The sequence below is a fragment of the Amblyraja radiata genome, chromosome 2, assembly GCF_010909765.2.
Source record: "Amblyraja radiata isolate CabotCenter1 chromosome 2, sAmbRad1.1.pri, whole genome shotgun sequence".
In the NCBI taxonomy this organism is placed as follows: Eukaryota; Metazoa; Chordata; class Chondrichthyes; order Rajiformes; family Rajidae; genus Amblyraja; species Amblyraja radiata.
In genome coordinates this window covers 87,993,183-88,005,605 of record NC_045957.1, presented here as the reverse complement: position 1 = coordinate 88,005,605, position 12,423 = coordinate 87,993,183, and the positions used below count along the sequence as shown (strand labels likewise).

Below are 12,423 nucleotides of genomic sequence, written 5' to 3'. Positions count from 1 at the left end.
AGAAACAGGTCCTTCGATCCACCAAGTCCTTGCCGACCAGCAATCCTGCACATAACACTTTCCTACACACACTTGGGTCAATTTACAATTATGCCAAGCCAATTAGCCTACAAACCTGTATGTCTTTGGAGTGTGTGAGGAAACCAGAGATCCCAGAGAAAACCCACGCAGATCACAAAGAAAACGTACAAACTTCGCAAAGACAAACACCCGTAGTCAGTATCAATCCCGGGTCTCTGGCACTGTAAGGCAGGAACTCTACCGCTGCACCACCGCGCCACCCATGGAATTATTTAAACAGGACAGGTTACCAACAACACAGTTGGAGTTTGCACGTTCTCCCTGTGACCATGTGGTTTCCATCCACATCCCAAAGGTATGCAGGTTGGGGTTAATTGGCCTCTGTAAATTGCCCCTAGTTTGTAGGGTATGGGATCTCGGAGCTCGGATTCGCGGAGCTCGGATTCAGCCGCGGGACTGACATTACTTACCATCGCCCGGCGGGGTCACAACATCCGAAGCCTGGATCACCTCGGCGCAGAGGGAGAATAAGAAGGGAAGAGACGAAGACTTAAGGCTTTTGCCTTCCATCACAGTGAGGAGTATTCAACTCACTGTGGTGGATGTTAATTTGTGTTTTTTGTACGTTATTGCCATTTTTTACTATATGTAGGACTGCAAGGCAACAACATTTCGTTCAGACCGCAAGGTCCGAATGACAATAAAGGCTACTTTACTTTACTTTACTTTACTTTACTTTACTTTACTATAACATAAAACAAATATGAACTGCTGATCGATGATCAGCATGGGCTCAGTGGGTCGAAGGACCTACTTCCATGCTGTATCCCTAAACTCAACACCATCTATATTGAATTTGTGTTCTGTCTAAAACTAAAGATACATTAATTTAAGTGAATTGAAAACAAAATAGAACTTTCAGAAATTCAATTAAATATATACACCCAATGGCCTGATGAATCAAAACATTACAGAACATCATTAGCATGGATGAAGTCCATCTGCTTTTAAAAGTTCATAATTTCAATATTCTCCTACGAAAGCTGACGGCAACATATAAATTGTTACAACTTGAACAAAACTGCAAGATCTTATCTATTGAGACCAAAGATGATAGAGCATCTTTAATTGAGACACAAGGGAACCGCAGATGCTGGAATCTTGAGAAAAACACAAAGCGCTGGATGGACTCAGCAGTGCACGCAGCATCTGTGTAGGGAATGGACAGGCGACGTTTTGGGTTGGGACCCTTCTTCAGATATTTTTTATCACTCCTCTAATATTTTCCCCCCATACATAAACCGGCAGAGGTTATGGAAGATATGGACAGAAAGGCACAGGTATGAATTAGATACCTCAGTTCAGAAGGAGATTAATAGGTTCTTGATTAGTCAGGGAATCGAATGTTACAGGGAGAAGGCAGGAGAATGGGGTTGAGAGGGAAAAATAGATCTGCCATGATCGAATGGGCCGAACAGCCTAATCCTGCTTCTACGTCTTGTGGTCTCACACAATGCCCTCCATAATGATTTGGGCAAAGACCCATCATTTATTTATTAGCCTCTGTACTCCACAATTTGTAATAAAGAAAATCACATGTGGTTAAAGTGCACATTGTCAGATTTTATTAAAGGGTATTTTTATACATTTTTGGTTGCATCATGTAGAAATTACAGCTGTGTTTATATATAGTCCCTCCATTTCAGGGCACCGTAATGTTTGGGACACATGGCTTCACAAGTGTTAATAATTGTGTTTAAATGCCTCCTTAATGCAAGTAAAAGAGGGCTCTCAGCACCGAGTCTTTCCTCCAGTCTTTCCATCACTTTTGGAAGCTTTTATTGCTGTTTATCTACGTGAGGACCGAAGTTGTGCCAATGAAGGTAGACAAAAGTGCTGGAGAAACTCAGCAGGTGAGGCAGCATCTATGGAGCGAAGGAAATAGGCAACGTTTCGGGCCGAAACCCTTCTTCAGATGAAAGTCAATGAAAGTCAAAGAAGCCATTATGAGACTGAGAAACAAGAATAAAACTGTTAGAGGCATCAGCCAAACCTTTGGCTTACCAAAATCAACTGTTAGGAGCATCATAAAGAAGGAGAGCACTGGTGAGCTCACTAATCGCAAAGGGACTGGCAGGTCAAGGGAGACCTCCACAGCTGATGACAGAAGAATTCTCTCTATAACAAAGAAAACCCCCTAAACACCTGTCCGACAAATCAGGAACACACGTCAGGAGTCAGGTGTGGATTTGTCAATGACCACTGTCCGCAGAAGACTTCATGAACAGAAATACAGAGGCTACACTGCAAGATGCAAACCACTGGTTAGCCGCAAAAATAGGATGGCCGGGTTACAGTTTGCCACGAAGTACTTAAAAGAGCAACCACAGTTCTGGAAAAAGGTCTTGTGGACAAATGAGACGAAGAATAACTTATATCAGAGTGATGGCAAGAGCAAAGTATGGAGGAGAGAAGGAACTGCCCGAGATCCAAAGCATGCCACCTCATCTGTGAAACACAATGGTGGGGGTGTTATGGCCTGGGCATGAATGGCTGCTGAAGGTACTGGCTCACATATCTTCATTGATGATACAACTGCTGATGGTAGTAGCATAATAAATTCTGAAGTGTATAGACACATCACATCTGCTCAAGTTCAAACAGGTGCCTCAAAATTCATTGGCCGGCAGTTCATTCTACAGCAAGACAATGATCCCAAACATACTGCTAAAGCAACAAAGGAGTTTTTGAAAGCTAAAAAATGGTCAATTCTTGAGTGGCCAAGTCAATCATCGATGATCTGAACCCAATTGAGCATGCCATTTATATGCTGAAGAGAAAACTGAAGGGGACTAGCCCCCAAAACAAGCATAAGCTAAAGACGGCTGCAATACAGGCCTGGCAGAGCATCACCAGAGAAGACACCAAGTAACTGGTGATGTCCATGAATCACAGACTTCAAACAGTCATTGCATGCAAAGGATATGCAACAAATACTAAACATGACTACTTTCATTTACATGGCATTGCTGTGTCCCAAACATTATGGTGCCCAGAAATGGGGGGACTATGTATAAACACTGCTGTAATTTCTACATGGTGAAACCAAAATGTATAAAAATGGCCTTTATTAAAATCTGACAATGTGCACTTTAACCACATGTGATTTTCTCTATTACAAATCTCAAATTGTGGAATACAGAGGCAAATAAATAAATGATGGATCTTTGTCCCAAACATTATGCAGGGCACTGTGAATTCTCCATCTCTGGGAATACAACAGGCATCATTATGGTAAGATGTAATAGTGAAAATTACAATAACAAAACTTATTGCAGTCTTCTAAAAATACGGATTGTGGTACTATAATATACTAAAAACCATTGCATTTCAGAAATTTCAACATACCAGATTTCAATACAATTTTCCAGAAAAGGAAGCATTTAGCACAATTGTAAAATAACTAGAAACCCAAAGATTGAAAAAGAATATAGTGAAGGCAGAAGGAATGACAAGAGAAATTGAGGCTCTGGTCAGGAAAAAGGCGACATGGTTCTGGTATAGGCACCTGGGACCAAATGAATCCCTGCAAGAGTATAGAGGACTGAGAAGCATACTTAGGAAGGTATTCAGGAGGGAAAAAAGAAGGCATGGGATAGCTCTCTGGCAGAGAAGATCATGGAGGATCCAAAGACATTTTATGTGTATTAGGAGAAAAAGGGTAGCTGGATAGAGAATAGTGCCTTCAGAAACCAACATGGTCATCAATGGCGTGGAACTGTTGGAGATGGCAAGGCACTCAATGAGCATTTCTCTTCTGTTTTTTTACAGTTGAGAACAACATGCATACTGGGAACTTGGGAAAGTTAAAGGTGCTGTGTTGAGGATAGTTTGTATTCCAGTCATGGATGCGCTGAATGTCCAAAAACATATGGAGGTAGTCAAATCTTCTGGGCCAGATCAAATATATCCGAGGAGAGGCTTGTGACTGGCATTGTGCCTCAGGGAGGAGTGCTGTCCCATTGCTGTTTGTCATCTATATGAACGATATGGATGAGAATGCACAGGGCACGATTAGTACGTTTCCAGATGGCACAAAAATAGGTGGTGCCATAGACAGTGAAGATGGTTATCAGGAATTATACGGGCCCTTTATCAGCTGGGAAAGTGGGACAAAGAATAGTTTTTGGAGTTTAATTTCGATAAGTGTGAAGTGTTGCATTTTGGGAAGTCAAACCAGGGCAGAAGATAATAAAAGATAATTTTTATTGCCTAACTTGGCACCTTATTGTACTTCCATTTCATCACTTCGTTTACAGGCAGTAATTCAAATCTGTTTTCTGCAGTGTAACATTATTGCTTGGAATTAAATAGAACAAAGAACAATGCAGAACAGGAACAGGCTCTTCAGCCAACTGCAACAAAAGCTTTTCACTGTACCTCGGTACACATGACAATAAACTAAACTGTAACAATGTCTGTGCCGAACATGATGCCAAGTTAAACTAATCACCTCTCCCTATACTTGATCCATATCTCTACATTCCCTGCATATCCATGTGCCTATCTAAAAGCCGCTTAAATGACACTATTGTAATTGCCTCCTCCCAAATATTGCGTTCTAGGCACCCACCACTCTGTGTGTAAAAAAAACTTGCGCTGAACATCTTTTAACCATAAGACATAGGTGCAGAATTAGATCATTTGGCCCAACAAGTCCACTCCACCATTCAATCATGGCTGATCTATTTTTCCCCCTCAACTGCATTCTCCTGCCTTCTCCTTGTAACCTTTGGCGCCTTTACTAATCAAGAACCTATCAATCTCTGCTTTAAAAATACCCAAAATCTTGGCTTCCACAGCCGCCTGTGGTAATGAATTCCACAGATTCACCACCATCCGGCTAAAGAAATTCCTCCTCATCTCCAATCTAAAGGTACGTCCTTTCATTCTGAGGAACTCTCCTCTGGCTCTACTCACTCCCATTACTGGAAACATCCTTTCCACATCCACATAGGCCTTTCATTATCTGGAAGATTTCAAAAATACTTTCCCCCCACCCCTTTCACACGATTGCATAAATTTGTCTGGGTGCTCCAACCTTCACCTACATCTCAAATAAATACTGGTTAGTAGGTTAATTGGCCATTGTAATTTGCCCTGAATGTAGCTAATTGACAAAAGAATGAAAAGAAGGTTGATGAGGTGTGAGAGTGTAATGGGGCTGTCCCACTTGGGAGTCATTTGCAAGTCATTTACGCGACATCCTAAAAATTGGTTGGTGCATCGTGATGCACGCATGGCGCGTGGTGAGGCGTGGTGGCGTATGCAGTGACGCGCGGTAACGAGCGGCGCCCCAGGATTTTGGGATGCTCAAATCCTCGCGGCCACCTGCGTGATGTATCCTTTGCGCACGCTGACGTACTGACGGCGTACGTGTAGCGCGTGGTGACGCATGGTTACACACGGTGACACACGAACGTTGCCTATGCTAATTTATTATGCGTCACCATGCGCCAATGCCCGTCACCATGCGCCGCCCGTACGAGTGCCATTTGCGCTTCATTTAAACCCGGGTATAAAGCGCGCGTAGTTTTGGAAATTTTTCAGAGGGAAAATCCTTGCCACGGAGATCGGACTAAGTATGAACGACATCGCAAATGGCTCCCAAAAGAAGCAGGGCCCTCAAGAGCACTTGGCGAGCGACTGCCGTACTGCTAGACGATTTTCGCGTGTCAGTCACTACCGGCCTGTCGCATAAATGACGAGCAAATGACGCCCAAGTGGGACAGGCCCTTAAGTTGCCGTGCTACAAAGGAATGAAGAGGAGGAGGAAGAAGAGGATGAGGACTGATAGGAATGTTCTGCCGGCAGCTACCATCAATTCAATTGGTTGGTGCATCGTGATGCACGCATGGCGCGTGGTGAGGCGTGGTGGCGTATGCAGTGACGCGCGGTAACGAGCGGCGCCCCAAACCAAATAGCCCCTGTTTTATCATTAGCATGTACCCGCGTTCACTTTCACAACTTACAGCAGCAAAATGCAGGGTCAATGCAACAGATTACCAATAACAGAGGTACACTTTTACCAGCTTGGCATTTTGGTGAGGTACCACCAGTTACTATACAGGATAAACCAATAGTCACCATGGTCAAATAGGCAGTATGAGAAGGCAAAAGGATTTGAAGCAATTATCTAGGAACTTATAGAGATGGTAAAAGGATTTGAAGCAATTATCTAGGAACATAGAGATTTCACTTCATTCTAGAGATCTTTTCCTCATTAGCCAACATGTTTTAACGTTTAACTTTATGTATTTCAATTATTAGACAATGGTAATATAGGGTAGACATTGTTTTTTTTAGAGAAATGTAAAACAAGTCACTGGTTATTATGCCAGTGGAGTGTATCATAAACAATTCTCTGACTGCAATGTGGAAATTTATTGAACATAGTCACAGTAGAGTTAACATAATGTTCATTCCATCAAAGGCAGCACAGGCAGAATATTTTAAAATAACCATTAACAAATTCCACATGCAACTTAAAAATGCTTTGCATATCTATGGTCAAAATGTAGATATATAGATAAATTCCAAATTATGATTATAATGGGTTCATTTTTTTCTTTAATGTGCAAGTAAAGGTCGATCAGTGCATACACAGAAAAAGGACTTTACATCTAAAATATTCTCCCCATTCCATTATATCACTTCTGGCAATGAATGTGTAGTATGCTGCCTCCAATGCACAATGTTGGTACTTTAATACATTTGATAACTCAGAGGTTTTGATCAGATGCCCAGATTCAATCTAAGGCATAAATGCTATTTTTTAAATGAAATCTACTATTCCACTACACTAATTTCTCAATATCCCTTCCTCAATGCCCACCTCAATGGGTGGGCAAGAGACAATGGTCACAAATACTGCCCCACAGCTCCAGCGGCCCAGGTTCGATCCTGATCTCTGGAGCTTCATGTGGAGTGTGCGCATTCCCCCAATGATTGCATGATCTTCCATTCGACGTTCTGATGTCCACCCACATCTCAGACTGCTGATTGTTAAGTTAATTGGCTTCTGTACAATACCCCTCATATAGAATTGTGACAGGAAAATTAGTGTGCGATTGATGGGCGTAGGTTACGGGCAGGGGCATGAGAAAATAGATTTTATGAAAATGTAGGGAAAGGTATAGTTCTTAGGATTGGAATAGACAATGATTTGAACAGCCTCATTCACCATTGGAAAGCAAGTTGGCGCCATCAGTTTTGGATTGCTGCCAACATTCTCACATGTTCAAAGAGTGTATATGCCACCTTTTAGATTAAATATCACCTGGAATGGCATGTGAATGTAAATGAAGAAGACTTCCTAGTATTCAATCCATGTTTTAACCCGCAACAGTTTCCAAAGTATTTTGCTGGCAGTAACAGGCATATCGTCATGAACGATGCAAATACAGAAATCAAGCTTTTAAACTTCTCTGTTAATTTATATAGCAGCAAATGAAAGCATTGTGTAGAATTTCTCCAGGTTAACTGAGCAGAATTATGAATAAAACAGTTTAGTTTATTATTACTTACCTTTGACTCACATTTCTTGTGACATGCATACTTGCAAACTGAAAAATAAAAATAAAATAAAGATTAGAACGACCAGTCATAAAAGTTGATTTGTACACATAAAGACTGTCTGTGTAGAAAGGGACTGCAGATGCAGGTATGTATATATCAAAGATAGACACACAGTGCTGGAGTAACTCAGCGGCTCACGCAGCATCTCGGAGAAAATGGATGGGCGACGTTTCGGGTCGGAACCTTCCTTCAAACTGAAGGGTCCGTGTCTGAAGAAGGGTCCCGACCCGATAAGTCACCCACCCTTTTTCTCCAGAGATGCTGCCTGACCCGCTGAGTTACTCCAGCACGTTGTGTCTATCAACAAGACAGTCCACGTTACTCTCTGTGAATAAACACTCTGAATACTTACACATCTGCAGGAGCTTTTCCAGAATAGTGGCACAAACCAAGCCTCATTAGTTGGTGCGGATGAAATATAATTTATAACAAAATATATATGGATCCATTCAATACTCAATCATTGTTGCAGTTGGCAATCATCCAAAGCAGGTTAATCATCCAACGTGGCCATCCACACTGTATATCTGCCAACTACCCACAATGTAGACATGCAAGTCATTGAATGTGTCCTGCAGTTCCACAGAAAATATTATCATTCTCCCACTTCCACTGCAGGAAGAAATAAGCACACCATTTTTATTTGTTGAAAAGCACACCAACGCCTCTACTTCCATAGAAGGCTTAGGAAGATTGGCATGTCCCCTTGGTTCTTGGTTTCTTGGTCCTCCAAAACATTCCAAATGGAATTTAAACTAGAGGTCCCCAACAACCCTCACCAAATTCTCCAGATGCGCAATTTTATCAGGATGCATCACAGCTTGGTTTGGGAACAGCTCCATCTAAGACCGCAAGAAATTGCAGCTAATTGTAGACACGACCCAGACCATCACACAAACCAACCTCCCTTCCATTGACTCCATTTATGCATCAAGCTGCCTTGGCAAGGCCAGCAGCATTAGCAAGAATGAGTCGCAACCCCGCCACTCCCTCTTCTCCCCTCCGCAAAAGGTATAGAAGTGTGAAAACTCTCACCTCCAGATTCAGGGACAATTTCTTCCCAGCTGTTATCAGGCAACTGAACCATCCTACCACAATTAGAGAGCAGTCCTGAACGACCATCAACTTCATTAGTGACCCTCGGACTATCTTTGATTGGACTTTACTGGCTTCACCTCACACTAAACGTTATTCCCTACATGGTAAATGGCTCCATTGTAATCATGTATTGTCTCTCCACTGACTGGATAGCACGAAACAAAAGCTTTTCTCTGTACCTCGGTACAGGTGACAATACACTAAAAAAAACTAAAACTAAGAAGGTGGGATGGGTTGAAGAATACAAATGCATTCTCTTGCAGGTTTGATCTCCAATCACCTTTGAGAAACAGCTTTACAGCCAATCTGCTGCTGGGGAAGCATCACAATTCAGCATTCTAATTTCAATCAAACTTTTCTCTTCAGAATAGGATAACTTGGAGTTGAGGATAACTCACTCCCACTCCAGCTTTGTTCTGATCAATGCACAAACCACTGACTCTCATACCTTTGCCTGGCCTTCCCCCAAAATACATTATCCACTCCAATCACTCGCCGTCTTAGTGAGTTCCACTTCTCACCATTGCTTGGATAAAAATGTTTCTTAATTTCTTGTTGCATTTCCTGTGGTTATCTCACATCGATTGCCTTATTATGCTCTTCCCCTCCTGGATACATTCGCTCAACATTCACTCGAGCAAACCTATCCCAATTTTAAAGTTCCGTATACGATCACCCCTCATGCTTTTTGGGAAAAAAAGACATTCAGTCTAATCATCCTTTCCTGATACACATGCAACCCAGGTACCCTCTCTCAGATATCGAATGTGGAAATCTTCTCTGACCCTCCCAGTACCTCAATATCCTTTTTTCTTAGGATATTGTACACAGTACTGAAAATGAGATCGAACCTGAAAATTGGATGTAGGTTTAGCTTAAATTCCCTATTTTTCCTAGTATGAGGCCATGTTCTGTTTATTCCTCTGATCCTAGTAATAGCTGGTCATATTTTGGTGGAATGGCTTTGGTCCATCAATGAATGGTGGGAGAGGAAATGCTGTACCTCTCCCCTCTAAACATTGAAACCTCAAGTCAACATCTGTTGCAAGAGTTGCTATATTAAATTAAATTGTTATAAATCTCACAAGTAGCTCTTAAAAGATACACTGCCTCTTAAGCAATACATTGCCACGCATGTGTCATATGAACATAAAGTAAATGTTTATTTTTCTGCTTACCAAATCCACAAAAGCATAGCACGCAACCTGAAGCAAGCACGTCTGGCACATTCACTTTGGCGTCTGACATAATCTTTTGAAAACAGAAATGCTCTGCATGGCAATGAACCAACGATTCGTATTACACGTTATCAAAAAGCAGGTGTAGTTACAGGATGAAGCTATCAATAGAAATACCTGAACAAACAGTTACGTAAATGGGTAATCTAAGCCCCAGCCATATAATGCAAAGAGAGAAGTGAACAATTGCAGATTCCAAAAGAAATAAAACTCAGCTACAGAAAAAAGGATTAAAAAAAACCTAAAAAGTAAAGAGAAATAAGAATCCTATGCAGAACCATGTCAAGCCTTTTGCCTCACTTTATTTATCATTTGACCTTTTTGACTTTTATTCACTTGGTCTTTAAAGGTTTGTTCCTTTTGTTATGCCCTACCTTGTCACATGAATTCCATTCAGTTGAAAATGATTTCCTTCAAAGATCTTACTAACATCAAAAATACTCTGGAAAGTAGGACACATCCTCATCTTACTGACACTTGCAGGTGGCATGTTTGTATGACATGGTTAAAGCATGCTAAAATAGAAGAAAAAAAACTTTGTTGACGAGGAACACTCTACAAATCAGTAATATTGCAACTTGGACACTTACCCCTGCATGAAAGGCCTTGGTTGCTGGTGATGAGTTGTTTGCAGATGTTGCAGGTTTTTGGTTTCTTGAAAGTCTTGTTCTTGAAGGTATGGGAACTGGAAACTAATTCTTCAGGCTGAAACATCAAACATTACACAGCTGTCTCAGCATAATTTAACAAAGCAAGTGTTTTGCTTCGTAGTATGGTAGAAAGAAAAGTTCCAAAAATATACAGCTCATAAGTAAACACTTGCTGAACGAGCTAATAATAGAAATCCCATCTCTGTCAACTATACTGAAAGTTTTGTGCAACACTAATAGCTATCCAAAAACTCTATACAATTTGTATTTTCAGTCAGATGAACAGCAACATGGAATTAACGTTCTATTTTACTGTCTTAAAGTAGCGGAACTTAAAATGGAAGCTGGTACACTGTATCAATTTATATTTAAGAGAATGCCTTCAGTACAGCAAATATTCCTAAATATGTCACTGAAGCTTAAGGTATGTAGGTGTAAAGCTAATTAAGGATAACCTAAGAGGCAGAGAAAACGCTGAGGAAAGAGAGTAATTGGTAAAGGTGGCACCGCCGAATGGTTTGGGAAGAGAATTCTGGATGATTGAGATGGCAAAAGTTGGGATATCTTGAAGAAAATAAAAAATAATATGGGAAAATAGTTTAGAGGGACAGAACTCTGAAGAATAGGGTATTTATACACAATATTTGTATTGTGTAAATACTGTGTAATACGGTATTTATACACAAGGGTGAAAATGTTAAATTTGAGCCATTCTAGGGGAAATAAATGTGATGTGTCTTGTAATTGCATTTGAAGATTGGACAGGCTGTTGGAGTTTTCTGCTGATGGCCCTTCATCAGAACCCAAATTCTGTTTCTCTCTCCGCAGGTGCTGCCAGGTTTGCTGAGTATGTTAAACATATGCTGTTTCAGTTCAGACTTCTGGCATCTGCAGTATTTTGCTTTAGAATTCTGATTAGTTTTAACCCTGGAGCAATGACAGGGAGAGTGAGTTGATTAGTGGTGAATTTGAGACAAGTGACAGGAAGCCATATATACAGCAAGTAATTGATCCAATGTCTCAGATAAATTTGCTTCTAATGATGAGACTTTAAAGAAAAATACTACAGTTACTCTGAAAGTAATGGTGTGTGACATGAAATCAAACAATTGCTCCTGACATAATTAGTAATGCAAGATTCCATAGCGTATAAGGCACTGAAACAGGCCATTCGGCCCAATAACTCCCTGCCAGCAATTATAGACTCACCTTTCCTCATCTAAATGTATTAATTTCATCTTGTTTAGTTTAGTTTAACTTTTTTTTAGTTTAGTTTAAAGATACAGCACATAAACATGCCCTTCGGCCCACCGTGTCCGCATCGACCAGCGATTCCCGCAGTGATTAATATTATCACTATAGACAATTTACATTTATACTGAGCCAATTTACCTACAAACCTGTAGGTCTTTGAAGTCTGGGAGGAAACCGAAGATCTCGTAAAAAACCCACGCGGTTACGGGGAAAACGCACACACTCCTACACTCAGACAGCACCCATAGGCGGGATAGAACCTGGGTCTCCGGCGCTTCAAGCGCTGTAAGGCAGCAACTCTGCCGCTGCGCCCTTGTTTGTCAAGTCTCCCTTTAAATGAATCTATATTCATCATCTCAACCACACCCTCTTGAATTTAGTAGTTCTAAATTCTCAACACTCTGTGTAGAAATGTTTCGCCTAAATTCTCTATTGAATTTTGTGGTTATAATGTTGAAGATCTCGTATTTGGTTACACAGTCTTTTTTCCTAGAGAGAACAACGACCCCATGATGTTCACCTTT

At 41.0% G+C, this 12,423-nt stretch overlaps 1 protein-coding gene across 10 annotated transcripts in view; it reads right to left on the bottom strand.

Annotated features, from left to right (window-relative positions):
• tns3 (tensin 3) overlaps positions 1–12,423 on the bottom strand; it is a 453,833-nt gene that overhangs the window by 255,465 nt on the left and 185,945 nt on the right. For all 10 annotated transcript variants that reach the window (XM_033050098.1, XM_033050105.1, XM_033050119.1 and 7 more), the window contains 2 exons: positions 10,586–10,700; positions 7,609–7,646 (listed from right to left, as the gene is read on the bottom strand). In XM_033050098.1, coding sequence (XP_032905989.1) covers positions 7,609–7,646; positions 10,586–10,700 — 153 coding nt within the window. The remainder of the gene's footprint in view (positions 1–7,608; positions 7,647–10,585; positions 10,701–12,423) is intronic.